General features: G+C 33.6%; 1 protein-coding gene across 1 annotated transcript in view; it reads left to right on the forward strand.

Moving 5' to 3' along the window:
- The first annotated feature begins 10,769 nt into the window (after positions 1 to 10,769).
- Positions 10,770 to 20,300, forward strand: part of LOC128555780 (replication termination factor 2-like) — a 31,515-nt gene continuing 21,984 nt past the window's right edge. The window contains exons 1-2 of the mRNA XM_053539284.1: positions 10,770 to 10,929; positions 15,774 to 15,868. Coding sequence (XP_053395259.1) covers positions 10,861 to 10,929; positions 15,774 to 15,868 — 164 coding nt within the window. The 5' untranslated portion in view covers positions 10,770 to 10,860. The remainder of the gene's footprint in view (positions 10,930 to 15,773; positions 15,869 to 20,300) is intronic.

Here is a 20,300-nt window from a genome sequence, read left to right on the forward strand (position 1 = left end):
ACTGAGGTCACCCCCTGTCGATTATTATGCCTAGATTTAATCCCTGTCGTCGTCTGATTGCAATTTTTCGTGAAGATTTAAGTTACATGTATCTGCATTGGATTTGACTTGGAAGCTGAAATATGATTCATTCCGTAAAAATAGAAATAAAGTCTATTAATTTTGATCATTCTCCGACATTACAGAGATAAAAATGATCCTTTTTGGCCCAAAAGCTCAGATAAAAATGGGCACATTTGTCCAAAAAAGAGGACAAAATTTAAAAAATATTCAAATTTCACGCTTATTTTTGCACGAAAACGTCTTTCTACATCATTTACAACAGATTTGTGGCCATTAACATTACCTGTGATGGCTTCCGACGAAAGTCATGTTTTAGCTCTAATATAGGGTAGAGATCACCAATTGTTTTCCCATAGACTTACATTATAACATTATGGCGTGTACGGCCTTCCATACATCGAAACATGTATATCTAACTACATATTTTTCAAGAACTATCTTAGTTCTACCAAAATATCGAACGAAAAACATATGAATAGTGATACTTTATTTAAGTAATTTTCGTGTGAATGAGATGACCCCCTGTTTACATCGTTGGCATGGCGGGAGAAATTCGTTCGATAAAACTTTTTTTCAATACACATAAAATGTAGCAAATTTTGTCAAAATGTATAATAAAATACTGTAAATGCAGTGAAAAAATATCAATTTTGAAAAAATAATCACTTCCTGGGTTTGTTTACATGATTGACCAATCAGAACGCACAGACGTTACCTTATTCCCAGGTATACGCTTACCTCATTCCCAGTAAGTTCCCTGTACTTTTTGGAATTGGTGGTCTCTGGCCTATACCGAGATAAGCTGACGTTTAACATATGACTTTCATTTGTTTTTATTTTGTATTCCTTAATCTTGAATGAAAATTAATTTTGTTGCACTCCTGGTTTTCCATCGAAAAAAATGTGTACTTACCGAAGTATCATAGAGTTCATATTCACTATTACCGTTGTGTGCTATGACATCATCTAGAGCAGTACTGACAACAGTAAAAAAGATGAGCTGTTTTAAAGTTTATGTTTTTGATAAGAGTTCGATGTCTTGGAAATGTCGAGGCATCAGTCAGGATATATGTATTTTGATATCACTATTTTTCTGTCCTCGTTGTCTGCATGTTTTGCTTTTTATGTCTTGCGTGCGTGTGTTTGTTGGTCCTGTGCACCACCATGCATGCACTTCTTTGAGGTTGTGATCTTGGAACGTGGCTTTCCCTGTTGGATCCGTCCTTTATTCTTTATCATGATGTCCAGTTTTAGGTTAATTATTACGTACGACTCTACTGAAGCAAGTATGAGTTGACCAAAGCAAATATAATATGTAAGTAGCTCTCAGTAGAACAATATCTTCGATTTGCCTTAGGAAACATGTTTATGTTGTGAAGAAGATAAGGTATTTAGTATGTGATGCAAGTAAGAAAATAGCTTTTTGATTTATGCATGAACGTACGACTTTAGTACAGATTAGGGCAACCAAAATGAATGGGTAAAAAACTATTGAACAGCTCATTCACTGTCTTTAAAAGTACATTTTGACAGTATTAGAAGAAAATAATTAAGTTATCATAATTATTCGAAGTCTAGTATATATCAAGGTTTAGTAATAAATCTCCGGTACGCACATAATGTTGCCATTTCAAGAATAGTTTACTGTGCTGAACCTTGGTTGTATTTGAGACCATGTTTGAATCAGAGGTTGTGGTTAAACTGTAATAGTTTCAAGGTTTGAAACATTAGTTTGGAGTCAGACAAATTTAGTGTAAATCAGTAAAAATTTAAAGTTCCGCTTATCATGAAATTGCACTTTGTGCATCATTGAAGATTCCATGTACACCGCCGTATGAATACATCTGCGGGCGTCTCTAAATTGTATACTGGTACTTATAACATGTGTAAATGTTGAGTTCTGCTCACCCGGGGCTAGAGGGCGTGGGCGGTAGCTTGCATTTTCACTACCGTCCATGAACAGGCTCAATCAAATCGAGTCAGCAACATTTTCGCGACCTTTGGTTTTCCACTTTTTCTATTGAACAGTTTTGGTTTGAAATATAGATTGAACATCCAAACAGTAGGACCTGTATGTTGTTTAAAAGCATTGTATAAAAGGAATTTCAATCAAATGACAAGTTCAGTATAGTAGTTCCAGTCCGTATGTGGTTAAGCTGAACAGATCAGTGGGTTTTTGAAGATAGTTTCAGATATATTAGGTTCAAACTATAGGCTGAAAATCCATACAATAGGACTTGTAGGTTGTTATTCAAAGACAATGTGTCATGAGAATTTCATTCAAAAGACAAGTTTATTAGTTCCAGCAAATGGGAATTAAAACTGAACATTTTTGTTTGTTTTATGCTAGTAGTTTGTTTCGATAGAAAATGCGTGATTTGTCTGATCATTGAAACTGTTAACTCGTAATATAAATCATTTTGAAAGTCATCGGTACAAGGATTTATAAGGCAAGGTAGCTGTAGGAAAATTTTATGTATGAAATATATCGTAAAATCTATATTATCCTTAAGAAGTATAGAACACAACCAAGCAAAATAGTTGTTTAATATTTATTTGTCTCGAAGAACTGATATTAACTTTCTCCACCTTTGGAAATTGCTGGTATATCCCTTTAGATCGACGCTCTCAGATTCTTCTCACACGACTTCGAACGAAATGTAGTTTATTAAATAAGCATCTGTTTCATAAGGATTGTTATTTCTCCACTTTGTAATCGAGGACAATTATCATTTCTTTTTGTTTGTCCGCGTTATATCCAACAAAGAGCAGAACTCTTCGACACTTTGTCCCCAATTTCATCTATTGATCTTCACACTTTACTTAAAGGAGACGTCTCGAAAGACTTTCAAACTAATGTAATAATACTTAATGCAGTGTTTAGGTTTATTGATCGTAGCGATCGTTTTCGTTAGGTACATTCTTCCTCAGCTGGACTAGTACTAAACTTAATTGTTTTTTGGCTTCTAAAAAGGCACATTGTCTCCTGTTGAACACTCTTCGATAAGTCTGGAATCCTAAAATATCTCAATATTTTTTTATTCCTATTATTCATTTTCGCTGCTTAAATTTCTTAGACTCTTTATTAGACCCGTTTTATTTCTATTACATATCAATGACACATATCAATGAAAAGCTTGTCTTACTTTTCATTATTCTAATTCCATAATGAAATATCCTTTACGTTATTTTTTTCTACTTTACAATTTATTCAAATAAGATATCATTAAAAATCCTTAACTTTTAAACTGAATGAAATGATAATCCGCCATAGATGTAAATGTTTTTGTTGTTATTTAGGGAGAGGAACTATATAAGTTTTCTTTCGTTCTAATCACTTTCGTATTTGTGTTATATATGTATACCCATAAAAATTTAATTTGATGTATTTTCGAAATAAATATGTTTAAACTACTAACTGCTTAACTTGATTACATTCATAAATAACTTTTTCTTGGAAGATAAAGTCATAGACCATTTAATCATTTTCCTTTGTATTGTTTTCCCTTGCATATTTGCGAGTTTAATTTAGTTGTTTTTTTTTTCTGAAATAAAAACCCTCTGCTTTTAAGTCTGTTTACAGCTTTACGAGGTTTTTTCTTTTTTCTTCCTTAAATCACTGTATTTTGCGTTAATTGTTCCCGAATCGTCCGGATTCCTCTTGTTATTGTTGTATTTCTATGTTTTGTCGTCCTATTTTTTCAGAGTTCTGAAGTGACATGATGTCTGTATAGGCGTAGCATGTATTGTATTGATCATTTTGAGACAAACACTGTTCAGGAATATTCAAATAGCATAAATCACAAGACATTGCACTCACATTCAGTTAGTATACAAACTGTTGCTACCTAAGACTGTGTTTTTGAACGTTTTACACTTTCTTCTTCTGTGAGAATGGTCTTTGCAAATGTTTCTGCATTCCCATGAGTATTGGTAATAGAAGGAATTGTTAGTTGCCGATTTGCCTTTCTCACTTCAGAACTGTTTCAAGCCCCACTTGCAGATTTACGCATATAGGTTATAGTGTTAACTTCGTAGGCTTCATACTTTCCAATTTGTAGTTTTTGATAATTTGTTGCAGTGGTAGAGTATCCAGTGTCCTTACAAGTTCTATTTCTTTTCTTAATAGTTTATTTCATTTACTGTATTTGTTTTACAGCGGTTTCTTATCAGTTTGTTTATAATTTTGAGAATTCAAAAGCAATCTTCCTTCAAAAACCCACTCAAAACTTGCAATAACTGGATATGTAGTAACTTTTTTAATGGGCTCAAGGAGCTTTCTTTAGGGATTGCCTATCTTAATAGAACATGGATGTCCGGTAAGTCTGTATCAATGAATTCTGCCATATGCTCTAGCTGTTCACCATAATTTTTCACGAATTATGCTAAAAGTTAATTGTATATCATTTGTCATTGTGCATATATTTCACAGAATTTTTGCATTTCTAGCGAATCCATTCAACACGCTGGTAATAGTTTATGCAAAATCTAATTATAACTGTTTTAATGGTTCGTAGTAGCAGTGTCAGCCTCTACAGTGTATGATAAAGTATGCTCTCTCCTCGCTGCTTTCAATTGCTAAAGAAGTTACTCTTTCAATATTGAGATTATAGTTAAAATTTATTTTACTATGTATTTCCATCATGAAGTATTGTGAAAGCCGTTCTTATGCTTGATTGAATGGGAGATGAAATGAGTGATGGAATTTCAGACTGTGACAGGCTCTCAGTGACAGCTGCATAGACAAAAATTCAAAATGCAATCAAGTACTATAAAATTGCATTGTAAAATTTTAAACCTTGAAAAGAAAAAGGGGGAACTTAACACGTAGCCCAACACGACAAAAATGAAAATGCTACATGCTCTATCTGATTAAGCCTGTTCATGGACTAAGTGGACATGTAATCAGTAAAAATATATTTTCATAAAACAACTTCCAAATATCACTTAAAAATCCTAAAATTCAGAAAAGTCACTTTAAAAGGAGATAAAAGATTTAGAATTTCTAAAATTCAATATTGCGACCGATATCACGATATATCTGCAAACTGAAGAAAATTCCTTTATTGTAGAATTTCTGCTACCTCTTCAATTCACATTATTGGATATTGGGATAAAATATTTGTTACGCGGATAAAACAAATGTTTAAGTTTTTCACCATAAAAATGCTGATTAAAAGTGTTGAAATTTGTAGTTTCACATTAATTTAGTGGGGTATGACTGAATAGCGAAATCTAGTAGATTTCGCGAAATCTAATCAAATTAGCGAAATCTAGACATAAAATGTAAACTAATGAATATTTTTAAAAATCCTTTTAAGCTTTTATTAGAAATATAAATCTACGTGTGCATGTCAATTTTCAAGAAAAAGTATTTATATTTAAGGTTGTATTGAAGCGGAAAACGTATACGGGTCTTGATTTCGCCCGATTCTACCTGCGCGGAAATCTCAAGTGACAGATAAAATCAAGACATAAAATTTAAAGTGATGAATTTTCCTTTTAAATCTTTTTAGGCTTTTATTAAGAATATATTTTTAAGTTTGCATGTCAATTTTCAAGAAAAAATATTTATATTTAGTATTAATTAGAAACGAAAAATATATACGGGTGTTGATTTTGCCAGATGGTCAGTGACATGCAAAATCAAGTCATTTAATTTAATGGGTTTTTTTTATGGGTTTTTAACTAAAAAGTAAATCAAACATTAGAACGTTCTGTTACATATGGATATATCAAAATCATGATCATTTTTATTTGTTTAAAAACATTTTTTACAATTTTTACACCGGATGATCATGATCGATTTATTCATATGCATCCAGGCCACACCAACGAGGAGGCGCTCTTGTCATGGCCCGTGTTGATTTTCCCTCTTCATCTTATTTGTCAAGTCGGCGTGTAGAACACACGGTGAAGTCAAAAGACTTCCCTTTCCGACAAATCGCGTAACAATTTCTTCAGTCTATTAAACTCTAACGTTGCTAGTTAATTTTATATTTCATTTTTCTTCCACAAGGCACCTCTTCGCTGATGGAGCCCTAGATCTCTCAGCTCTTTTCCTTTTAACCAGTCCAGGTTTACGGCCAGCCGATGGCGTACAACAGTACTCTGGTCATCTTTTCCTGTGTCGTTGAGGAATCGTTTTACACGCCTGTTTGTTTTCTTCAGACATAAGAGACCAAGCACTTACGTCAATTCTATGGTGGGCGTATCTTTCATGTAGTCTGTAATTTCCCATGTCTCGTATCGTCCTATAACGTCTATTATTTTTTACCAAAACATTCTGTACACTAATATTTTCAACATAAGTTAAAAAATCCTAGATCGGTTTCCCAGTCCATTTATATTTCCTTTCACATTTGACCATAGCGCACTTGCACGTGCTAATTACTAAAAATGCACAAGGTGACGACAATCAAAAATTATTTTATACACTCATTGACATTTATAATCGGTCACCTATGATTTTCGTATATTTTGTTTAGACTACGATGAAAATAAAACAATAAACTGTAATATTTATAGTTGAATTACACAGGAAACGCGCATAGAGCATTTATTACTTAATATTATCGCTTCGAACTTTCAGCACCGCTGAAGAATAAATACTGGTTGATTACTATTGCATGTGTAATAAGATATTAACATAATGTGAAGCAAAATTATATAAGAACGGCAGATTTTAAATAAAATTACCCGAGTAAAATTTCATACAGCGCGATCGTAAATAGTTAATTTGGTTTTAAAGTGAATAAATAAAAACAGCTGTGGTCACAAAATACAGACTTTCGGCTAGAACATGCAAGAAACAGAATAGAAAAATATGCAATAATGAACGTATGACAGCAATTCAAAGATAGAGTAAAACAGTATTGTTAACATACTTAGAATGGTTAAAGTACATAGTGTGGCATATTTTTCGATAAGCGATATTCAATAGGTGGGTAGTTTATAATCTAATTTTAGACAAATATATTACGTAGCGCAGCAGGAATAAAACAAAACAAAAATATAAGTGTAAGTTTTTTTTTTATTACAGACACCTCGGTGATACATCTGAATAGTTTCTGTTGCAGTTTATTATAGCATATGGGAAAAATACTGCCAGACTGGGAAAATTTCAGTCGTGTAATTTAAATATTATTAAAAATATCGCAGTTAATTTACTTATAGTCGTGACCGATTTTAAAACTAAAAGTCTATGAGTGTATAATATATACACTATTATTTAAACATCACTTGGATTTGATATTAAAATTTTATCATGACGAAAATAATCCCAGATGTATCTAGATAATGCGATTGTGTTTTCGCCCGTTCCAACAATTTTCACGGAACTGTAATACAGAGTCTATCATTTTCTACAAAAATTTGATTTCTGTAACTTAAATATTTTCAACACAATATACACAACAACTAATCTTACCTTGGACGTTTCGACCCCAAGACATTTCGACCCCAAGACATTTCAACCCCAAAATTTAATTTTCTTGGACAATTCGACCCCAAAGACATTTCGACCCCACGACATTTCGACCCCTCAGAAATAGTTGTATGTTTTCATTTTATATTTCTTTCATTTTGCATATTTTAGAAAATATGAATATATAGATCTACATAAATATTCTATTTTTAAATGAATCATACACAAAATACATGTCTGTGAATAAACCGCGCTGGCCGGAAAGGATCGGCCGTATGTTTATTATTGGAACTAATTGAATTATTTCCTCATGTTTAATTTGATAATTTAAGAAGAAAATATATTATGAAAAATCAGTTTTTAAAAGAATTATATCATGTTTATATATGAATATAAAAACGTTTACTGCATTTATTGCCAAAGCACAATTAATATCCTTTGAATATATGCGGCATAACAAACACGTGCCTCTGATTAGTCCTGATAGAGTTTGATTGGAATATCACACCTATTGAGTATATCAATTAATCAGTATATTTGTAAGCACACACAAGTGACAAATAATGTCTAACAAGGTAAATGCAGTTAAATATGATAAGCTTTTATTTAATTTAAAAGCTAACAAAATTATGGCGATTGTGGTTCATCCACGAGTGCGCAAATTTCCCGTGCGCTCAACAAATTTTCAACTTCGTATAAAAACGTTTTGCGCATTTTATTTTCCTTTTGTAAATTAATTATTTATTTGAGATATGATTGAATTCTATCATAGATCCTAAAAATACGATTCATTAAAGAAATACCTGTGTACATTAGAGAATTTTAGGACATGAAAATTTTGAATGCACAAACTTCCAGTGCGCACGCCAATTTTCAATCATGTACAAGACGTAACGCGCAAAAGTATTTTAATTTCCTTTTGAACAATAATAATTTATGATCTATATGTTTTAATTCAGTCATAAATCACTTCAAAAATACCATTTGTTGAAGAAATACGGGTGTATTTCGGTTATGGCAATTTCCCGCGTGGTCGCCGTATTTCAATCTGTTATAAAATCGTTTTGCGTTAAAGAATTTTATTTATCCTTCTGAAACTTATTATATATATTATACACGAATGCTTTCTGCAATAAACCCTACAAAAATACCATTTATTAATAAAATAAGTGTGTATTTCGTTAATGGAAATTTCCCGCGCGGTCGCCGAATTTCAGTCTCGTATAAAGTCATTTTACGTGAACGTATTTTATTTTCCTTTCGTTATATTATTCATTTATGATATATATGATTGAATTATTTCAAAAAAGCCTTCAAAAATACCTTTAACTTACAAAATACAGATGTATTCCGGTAATGGAAAATGTATTCCGGTGTATCCCGGTTTTTAGGTGGATTCCGGTTTAATGACCGAAATCGCTTAAAGTTGTTAAAATCGTACTTTTAAAATCATACTTTAAATCACGTGTATTTGCTAAAATATTTAATATAGAAAAAAGTAATACGGCTGCCACATTTTCCTTGCAGATATGAAATATGATAATAATTTTTCCCCCGTTTTTAACAGAACAGTACTCACATATTCTTATATTTTGCAGTAACGGGGATTTCGTGTTTGATATTTTACAACTGGAAGGAATGTCGTTCATAGAAAAGAAAAGAGCAGTTTGTAAATAACAAAAATCATATTCTGTATTCTGTAAAGCAAATACTTTATGTGTGCGTCAAAATCGCTTACGAAAATAACATCAAATGCGAAAATAAGCAATATGTTGTTTAATTTCCTATTGTTTTCTTTATATTTTCGCCCACATTAAAGATAATGTTGACACATGTTCATAAATATCCGATGTCACCACAATCGCTTAATTGATTGTTAATTGCAATGCGCACTGCAGATAAATATACACGTGCTGTATATCAACCAACAATTAATCAAGGTGTGATAATCCAATCAAAAGATCACGTTTTTTCTGATTATGATTTTAAATACCAATATAATGAAGATGGTGACATCTTAAACTTCTTTGAGTTACATCATAATTATTTATATTTGGTTGAATCCCATAGAAATGAGATGCATATATCTTTCACACACAAAAAAAAAAGTCAAATAAAAACAAATAAATAAAGAGGTATTAAAGATGTGACTTTATTAAAGTTATTTTCATAATCAAAATCTGCGAAATCGGCCCATGATTTAATTTTTTTTTAATATAGCCGTGTACTAAAATAGTCTTTAAGATGATTTGAAAATATAAATAAACACCAAGTATGAAAAAATGTTATATGAAGGTTATTTCAAGATAGATAATCAGAACGATTTGTTCATAAATTATTTACGTAATAAACGCGGCTGATACATAAATCCCGTTATTTTCGTTTATAAAAAATAATTTATAAATGATGATTATTTCGTTATTGTGAGATAAAAATCATTCATTACTCAATTATCTATAGATTAAAGCTTAATCATAATAATGACGGCATTCTTAGATGTTTTCAGGCATATCATTGAATGGGGTCGAAATGTCCAAGGAGTTGGGGTTGAAATGTCTTGGGGTCGAATTGTCTCTTGGGGTTGAAATGTCTTGGGGTCGAAATGTCTTGCTAGCAGGTTAGAGACCACCAATTGTTTTCCCATAGACTTACATTGTAACATTATGGCGTGTACGGCCTTCCATACATCGAAACATGTATATCTAATTTAAAGTTTTTCAAGAACTATCTTAGTTCTACCAAAATATCGGACGAAAAACATATGAACAGTGATACTTTATTTAAGTAATTTTCGTGTGAATGAGATGACCCCCTGTTTACATCATTGACATGGCGGGAGAAATTCGTTTGATAAAACTTTTTTTCAATACACATAAAATGCAGCAAATTTTGTCAAAATGTATAATAAAATACAGTAAATGCAGTGAAAAAATATCAATTTTGGAAAAATAATCACTTCCTGGGTTTGTTTACATGACTGACCAATCAGAACGCACAGACGTTACCTTATTCCCAGGTATACACTTACCTCATTCCCAGTAAGTACCCTGTACTTTTTGGAATTGGTGGTCTCTGACCAGCACTTCATAGAAGATACAATGGTCGTCACACTGGTCGGCTCATACAGAACAGGGATAAGAATCCGCCATAATGAAAAGCACATATAAATAATTAGAAAAGTCACTGTCTTTTCAACAATTAAAAGATTTCGCTATTCGGTCATACCAACGCTATTCGGTCATACCGAATTTAGTGTGTATATGCCTTCATATATGATACGGGACAGTACGGGAAATGTACTAGACTGTTTACTTCCGGTAGAAAAAAAATTGACGTTTATTTCTAAAGTTTCTGTTTCATTTTTATCAAAAATGGGTTGTGATGGTGGAACAATACCTAGGCGTGATGAATTAGTCCGTACAAAACAAAAGCCAGAGCAGGTAAGTGGATATACGCGGAGTCAGGACTGGCTGTGAAATCCTGAAGACTTGAACAGGTCCCAAGAAAAGTCACAAATCAGCTATATACTTATATATGGCATTATATATACCTAAATCTAGCTATATATAGCTAGATATAGCTATAAAACAAATATTAATTGTTCAGTTTATGTCAGTATCAAATATATAATGGTTATTATCTCATCCAAATGGTTTATGAGACAAAAGACTATCAATTTTTCAACTGCCAGGCAAACCAATTTCACAGACTGACAGTTACCGTATATCTGCCTCTATGTCTCTGGTAGTTAGGATCAAAACTGTGATGAAAATCAACGTGATTTAAACTTCAGGATTTATAGTTTTACGTACACTTCAAGTGAGTGAGGTTTAAAAATAAACCCAGGGTTCTCGGAAACGCCGAAATCGGCGTCCCTGTACGCATATTTGGTCCCGGTATACGCGTGTTTATTGCAGCTTGGGAGTCCCCGGACGCACGTTTCTGCAGTGAGACGCAATGAAAATTAATTGATTACGTAAACCTGCGAATACACAAGGTTTGAGCAAAATATGTGGGCAGAGTTACTCGCTTGTCACCGATAGCAAGTCAGCGTTGCCCGCTTCCACTACACCACAAGATAGGCGGCATATGTATGATCAACTCGAATACATGTGATTGTCGGCATGATTGCATAAGTGACAATTTCTAATTGTTTATGACGGATTACGTAGTGTTTGAAGTAACTTCGATTGTTTTCTCACGTACTAATTACCAAGCAGTTTTCAAGATGTTTTTTTAGAAAAAGTAATAATTAGGCTTAATTATGAATGTCCGTGTAATTTTAAGAATTGCTGTCGATGTCGGTCTTAGTAACGTGATTATTTTTCTGCAAAATCGCTGATGTTACTGAAGAAGCATTTATTAATATTAATATGTTGATCATAGAGTAGACATACTGTGCATTCTTAATGTATTTTAGACCGAATGTTTTAACGTTATGCTCTTAATAAGTATTCCATTCTGAAATAAAAAGATAAAGAAAAAATTATCACGAGGGATTTTGTCCAACTTGATATTTTCACAAGGGGGATTTGTCCACCTTGACAGGAATAATGTTATAACACCTTTCCATATATGCGCGTTCGTAAACGTATTACGGCCCCAAAACGGATAGTTGAAAAGGAAATAACGTTGACGTGAAAAAAACATAGACTTTACCGCGCATTTCATGGAAATTTAATGACATTGAGGGACAAAATATAGAGGATATTTGTTTGTTTTGAGTGAATATGGAATATATCTCACTGAGAAGTGAGAAAATTTCAAATATTTTCACGAGCGCGTAGCGCGAGTGAAAATGTGAAAATTTTCTCACTTCGATAGATTTCATATTTTCACAGTATGAGTGATGAGATATGAAAATATTTAACTGATATGATACAGTATTTCATTAGTTAGCATAAAATAAATTCATTTACTTGGTTTTTATGCGTTTTATGCTAGAATAACGTTTGCATATATTCTTTAAATGTTATGACATGTTCAGAATCCCTCTCGGGTTACCAGCCTAATCCCTTGGGATTCTGCAGATGTTGTATCGTGCGTTATCCCTACAGTACAATAAATTAATGTAATTCTAGTTCTATGGGACAGTTTTTACATACTACGCAGTTATTCTGCTCGAAAACAATAATTTCGTAGAAGGATTTTGACACGATTTTTTGCGTAAAATAAGCTTTCCGTCAGCGAATAGTTAGAAAAACACTTTTAATTTAAGGGACTCGCCAAACCAAATTAATTGCCGTAAAAATGGCAACGTCACAACTATTTAGGGCAAGACTAAAACGTGATATTTCGACGCCATTTGCATGTGCATTTGACATTTTTAATAATTGTACATCGGGTGAAGATCAGCTCTTGCTATTATTTAAACATGTTATGAACATGCCACTTATTTTAGAAGTTCCCGCTCATTACACCTCCTTTACCTTAACTCGAGCACAGTTCATTTAATGTCAAAAGCAAATTGATTAGACACACAGCCGTACCAGGTTTATTGCTCTTGCTCCTCAACAAAATAAAGAAAGAATACTTACAAATTATCTATAAACATAATATTTATTTTACACGCATACACATCTAAATTATTACTTGAAGATACGAACCTCTGACATTTGAAATCCCGTGCTTCGTCCGCAGGTGACCTCTTAGCCCCGATATGGATGCATACTTTTTGTCACAGTTGTCGCACTGATAAATCTTATTTGCAACATTCTTTGGTTTAACTGTAGAGTTCGGATTCGGTTCCGTTACATTATCATTATCATCAGAATTTTCAACTTCACTACAAGTGTATTCACCAAGCAAATCATCTAAATCTAGATCACTGAAGTCTATAAAATCCTCTTTGCCATAAGCCATTTTTAATCATTAAACTTCATTCACTATAACTACAATATAACCTCGCGGAATTGAATTGAACGAACACAAAATGATAGACAAATTAATGTTTATTTTTTTGAAATACCCTTTAATTTTCATTTATATATTCAATATAAAAGGCAAGAGTAATTATGTTTTCCACACGTTCAAAGAATGTGCAATAAGCACGCACGAGATGTAAGGTGTGATGCTACAAACAATTTCTTCTACTCGTACCGATCAGTTCAGATAATTACAGTTAAATTTAAACTGAGGACAAAAGATTTAATATTGTAACAAACCCTAACAAATGAAAATTCTTTTGAGCAAAGGTGATTATAGATAATTAGGAGGGAAAGAAAATAAAACAATTACTTATTCACAAAACTTTATTTCTCATTGTAACGTCGAGGGCAATGTTTTTCACGTGTTCAATGGTTATACGAAAAAATAAAAGAATAAAAACAAACAAACAAACAAAAAACATGTAAAACAGTACTTAATTGTCAACATGATTAGAAAACTATTTAACAAATCTTGTGACAAAAGATTGATAAACATATCAAACCGCTATTTTTTTTTTTTTTGAAAGTCAGCTGACCACAAGCATATTCAAACTACGAGGTATAACCATAACAATAATATTATCAATTCTTTTTATATAATTTCATTTCATTTGGAAGAGCAAATGCGTCAATAATTACAGGAAAGAGCTTCCATGATAAGTAAAGTAAAAGCAAGGAGTTTATCTAATCTAACGGATCAATAATTGCCGATAATTTGCGGTTTACCTACGTCAATGAAAAATCGATAATTTCGGCTGCTGTATAGTGCGTTGCGAATCCCTATCTATTTATGTCCCTGACCTTGATAATTTCACAGGAGGATTTCGTCCAGGAAGACCAGAAACAGCAGGGATTGTGCGGGGGGGGGGATTGGGGGGGGGGGGGGAATGAGCTTTCCAGACATGTAATTTTTAGTGTGAAAAATTGGATTTAAATATGTATTTAAAGACTCCCAAAGTTAGCGACACAATTTGCCATAGCCAGCACCATAGAAGGAAAACTTTCCGCATTGTTTTGAACGGTAAGTGGGTTGTGCGCGGAGGGCATTATAGTCTCTATATATCAAAGAGCATAATTAGTTTGGCTAACAGAATGGGGATCTATGCAGTTTCAGTTTCAATACATGACATGTTGCGACTTTCTGCAATGTTTCATTACAAAATATGTCCTGTACAACAATGATTCTCACAAGCGATTTATCGTAAAATATTGCTGCATTTATTAAAAATGTTACCGTAAAGATCTTGGGTTTTCTGTTATTGTCTTTCATCTTATAAACCATTGGGACACGCTTATGACCATTTTGCATTTGCTTAAAATTGACATATTATGCATTATTATGTTTTTACCTTCGCTGTCTGTCCGTCCGCATTAAGCTTGTCCAGTTTTCACAGGTCAAACTGCTGGCCGGATTTTGATGAAACTTCATAGGAGTGATCTGTACCAAGCCTAGTTTTGCATATCACCGACATGGTCCACTTCGCTGCACAAAATGGCCACAAGAGCTAAAAATAGAAAAATCTTGTCCTGCTTTCACGGGTCAAACTGCTGGCTGGATTTCGACGAAACTTCATATGAGTGATCAGTACCAACCCTAGTTGTGCATATCAGTGGCACATTATTCCGCTTCGCTGCACAAAATGGCCGCCAATGTATAGGTATACATAGGGGGGAGACATACGTTTTTGTGACAAAAACACCTAGTTGTTCTTGGTTTGCTAATTCTAGCTATATATAGCTAGATTCAGCTATATAGGTAATTTGTGATTTTTCTGGGACCTGTTGAAGTGTCTATCTGGCACAGTTATGCCCCCTCCACAGCCCAAACCATTACACACCTGAATATATTAGGCCATTTCACAGTGCAGAGGTATTGGTAACCTTTGCAGGTAACCTTATCTGGCCACTTAAAAAGTCAACTCCATTTTACATTAAAAGGGGTCATAGGTAATGCATAAATTCAAGTTACCAAAGACATAAGGAGTAACCTGGTTACCAAAGGTATATTGGGGTTAGAAATACATCAGTTTGTGCAGTGGTGCACATTTTTTGGCTGAGTATTTACAATCCTTGATTTTGAATCACTTGCCCCTCACCACTATGGGTTCAAAACCTCACTTTGGTTGTAAAATTTTTTCATGTGAGGAAGCCATCCAGCTGCCTTGTTGAAGGTCAGGGGTTCTACCCAGGTGTCTGAAATCCATGCCCGATACAATGCCCTAAGGGGCATCTTGGGTCTTTCTCCCCCATTAAATGCCAGAAAGTCACCATACCACCTATAATTATATAACAATAATTGCGTAGGTGTAGGTGTGGTGTTTAAATCCAACAAAAAAAATATTTGTTTGATTTTTCAGAAAGATAAGACAGCAGATTTAGCAGCAAAATGGAAGCACTGTGCAATAACTCAGGACCAACTCAGAGAACCTGTGATGGCTTGTGAACTTGGAAGGTAAGGAGCTGTATGTCTTAAAGAGAAAAGGGCATTTTTAGTTCACCTGAACACAAGGTGCTCACAGTAAGCAGTTGTGATTGTCCTGTGTCTGTTATTGTGCATTGTTACTATAATTTATTTTTATCTTGACTATTTGAAAAATTTCAGATAGTAAAGCTTTTGATGTCTCCATTTTGTTGCACAGTTGGCATCTATGTTTCAAAGGTTTTGCATATAAGCTTGTTTTTCATAAACTTCAAGGCTAAATGCTTTCACACTAATCACATGGTTTTACTTCCCAGGACAAGTAATGAAATGTTGCTTAGCTTTTAGTTTGTCAGAATTAAGAGAATTTTTAATTTAGAATTCTGGGTTGAAGTTTTGCATGTACATTGTAAGGTTTGTCTAAAGCTGCTAGTCCAAAGGCATTCAGACTGTGTGAATTTCTTTTGCTTCATGAGATGGCCTCACAGGTTAATTCACATATTGTATTTTTTCAAAATTGACCATTTTTTTTCAAACTTTACACACATCTTCTGGAGAAGTCCTATATGTAAAACTACAATGTACAAAATTATTCCTCCTTTTATACATTTGCAAAACTGGGCATATTATGAGAAAACTTGTGTTGCTGCGGACAAGCAGTTTCAACAAAAATTGTCCCCTCTCTAACTTGAGCACTTTTTATCCAGTGTTCACCAAACTTGCTCCCAACCTTAGTTTATGGTCATAACATTTCTGATAACCATCTGGATAGTCCCAGTCACTCTTGAGTGATGGTTCTTGAATTAATTATGTCTAACCCCCCCCCCGGGAGACGTATTGTTTTTGCCCTGTCCATTCTTCCGTCCGTCCGCCACACTTCATTTCCGATCAGTAACTGGCGAACCATTAAAATTTTGCCATAGAACCTTTGAACTTCATAGGATTGCAGGGCTTATGGAGTAGACGACCCCTATTGTATTTAATGTCATTCCATCAAAGGTCAAGGTCACAGGAGCCTGAACATGGAAAACCATTTCCGACCAATAATTTGAGAACCACTTGACCCAGAATGTTGAAACTTTATAGGATGATTAGACAGGCAGAGTAGATGACCCCTATGGATTTTCGGGCCATTCTTTTAAATGTCAAGGTCACAGCGGCCTGAACATGGAAAACCATTTCCGGTCTGACAGTAACTTGAGAACTACTTGACCCGGAATATTGAAACTTCATAGGATGATTGGACATGCAGAGTAGATAAACCCTATTGATTTTGGGGTCACTCCATTAAAAATCCATTTCCGGTCAATTACTTGAGAACCGTTTGACCTAGAACCTTCAAACTTCATAGGATGATAGGACTTACAGAGTAGATGACCCCTATTGTTTTTTTGGTCACGCCATCAAAGGTCAAGTTCACAGGGGGCTGAACATAAAAAACTCTTTCCATTTAATAACTTGAGAACCACTTTACCCAGAATGTTGAAACTTAATATGATGATTAGACATGCAGAGTAGATGACCCCTTCTGATTTTGGGGTCATTCAATCAAAGGTCAAGGTCACAGGGGCCTGAACATGGAAACCTGTTTCAAATTCATGACTTGAGAACCACTAGGCCCAGAATGTTGAAGCATAGTGGAATGATTGGACATGCCAAGTAGATGATCCCTATTGCAGCCAACCATCAGTGTCTATGAATTTCACTTCTGTCCCCTATTGACTTCTTGCCTATATGACTATGCATTGGGAGAGACATGCGCTTTTCTACAAAAGCATCTTCTAGTTAAAAAAGATAATTAACAATGTCTACTAAATTACTTAAGCAGTTCTTTTCCAGTATTCACCAGATTTATTCAGGATGCATATGGGCTTATTATCTTCCTTCTGGAGTTTAGGTCCTTGAATTAGTTGAAAGTGAGAAATTATTCAATAACATTAGTAGAGTATTTTAAAAGTCAAAAGTAATTTGCTTTGACGGGCGTATCCTGTGACAGTTTGGCATTATTCCATTTCTCAAAAGTCAGGTAATCACAAGTTCTAGGATCTCATTTATTATGAAAATACATAGGCATTTAGCTTGCAGACTATCACAGGGGAAAGGGTTTCTTCTCTTCCTGTTAAAATTGTCTGTAAAATTGTATTTAAGAGAAAAAATGGCTTTGACCATATTCGGACCAGCAAGTTTGGACCAGAATGCAGAAAGTTACATCCCTTGCATTTGTCAGAATCATGAATTATGGTACTTGCCACTTTCTTATATATAATATGGTTATAGTTAATGCTTGTATTGAATAAGTATTGCTAGTATCAAATGTGTGTTACTAGTATTGAAAATATATTTCTGGCATTGAATATATATTGCTGGTATTGAATGCATATTGCTGATTTAGGTATTGCTGATATTGAATGCATATTGCTGATTTAGGTATTGCTGGTATTGAATGCATATTGCTGATTTAGGTATTGCTGGTTTTGAATGCATATTGCTGATTTAGGTATTGCTGGTATTGAATGCATATTGCTGATTTAGGTATTGCTGGTATTGAATACATATTGCTGATTTAGGTATTACTGGTTTTGAATACATATTTCTAACATTGAATATGTTTTGCTGGTACTGCATTCATACGGCTGGTATTGAAAACATATCACTTGTATTGAATACATAATCTGCGCTGAATAACAGTGTTCCTTTTGATATGTGAGGTCGTTGTTGAGTGAAAATTGCAATAAGTTGAATAACCTGATTAAGAAAGACAACTGATAATGAACAGTCGCAAATTTGTTTATTTATGTACATAATTCCAGTAAAGCCTTTTATACATGTATACTAAAATGATTTAGAAAGTAACAGTTTTATGACAAAAAAAATGAAAATATTGCATTACAGGAGAACATTTACTTCAATCTTGAACTAGATGAAAGCTATCAATTGTCAAAATTAATACTATTAGAAAGTCATGTGTGCAAAGTTGAAAATAATATCTACTATAGCTTTGCAAACATTTTGGTTAGTGAAAGCATCTGGACTACAGTAAATAGGATCAAGAAGGCTATAAGGATAATTTTTTAAACATCATGAAAAAAATGAGTTGTCTTAATGACTGCAAAAAATGGAAGTCAATCAAAAATGGTTGAAACTTACAACACCTAATTTACAAATATATCTACCGTATATTTCCGGCCATACGTCGAGGTTTTTTGACCAAATAATTAGCTCTGAAGTCAAGGGTCGACTTTTGGCTGCATAACTAAACGTAGTCATGATCCTCTATCCATTTTCGGATCGAACACAGCGCATGTAAGGCATTCTAATAAGTTTGTTATGATTTTCGCCATTTTGATAAAGGGAAACTACTCTTTGCGCACTAATTGTCTAGGCTAAAAACAACGATTGCCGTTACGTTCCGTAACTAAACAAAATTAGTTTTATTTAAAGTTAATTGTATTTTGAAAAAAAAAATGAAAAAATCGTAAATTTTATTATACCTTTAACCGAGATCAAACTGCTGTGAACAACAAAACTGACATGAGGCATCTCACAAATTGCCGATAATTACTGGCCATTTGATCTATAAAGTTTAACAGATCGTTACAAAGGACTTTGCGTTTTGGTTTGAATTAAGAACTTGATGTCATTCTGATTCCATTTTTGTTGATACATGCCGGGGGCATTAATTATCTTACCACCTATTGTCACAATCGGCAAACAATTAACAGTTTAATGGTACACTTAGACAGATCCACTGTCACATTTTCAATCTCGCTAATCAGAGCCAATTTAAATCAATTAATTCTAACCGCTTACAACCTTCAAATGTACAACTCCCCTTTGCTTTGAAATTTACAGCTTCAAAAGACTTTCATTGTCTTAACAAGTTGTAAACAATATCCCAGGTGTTGTTTTGAAGTATGCCGAGGTAAATGTCATGTCTCACTGAATGGCCCTTTATCGATCTTTGGTTGGCTAAGGGCAGTTTGATTGACAGCGGAGGGCGGGGAGAAGACAACATAATTTGCTGCAACTGCATTGATTTTTCATCTGAGAGTTGTTGACAGTTTTATTGCATTTTATCAGGGTTTTTTTTAACTAAATGGATCATTAATTTATGAAAGAGGACAAAGAGGGTCTTGATCCCTGTGATTTAGTGTCATTACTGATAGAGAATACTCGATAGTGATTATGTTAGTGAGTCTGATGGATTTTAATGACTGATGGATAAACCACTGAAACGTAGGTAGAACTACAAATCTTTAATTTTGTTCATGTGTCTGATTATTGATTTTTTTTTTCACTTAGTAATTTTTCACGCTTGTTAATGGTGCTAGATAAATCGCGTATTTTAATGCTTGTTTGTACGGTAATTAACAAATGTTTGACTATCGTTATAAACACATTTATTGGTCATAAAATGAAATCAAATAAAGGAAAATTTTATTTTTTATTTTTGTTTGTTCAATTA

The sequence above is a fragment of the Mercenaria mercenaria genome, chromosome 3 (assembly GCF_021730395.1).
Source record: "Mercenaria mercenaria strain notata chromosome 3, MADL_Memer_1, whole genome shotgun sequence".
In the NCBI taxonomy this organism is placed as follows: domain Eukaryota; kingdom Metazoa; phylum Mollusca; class Bivalvia; order Venerida; family Veneridae; genus Mercenaria; species Mercenaria mercenaria.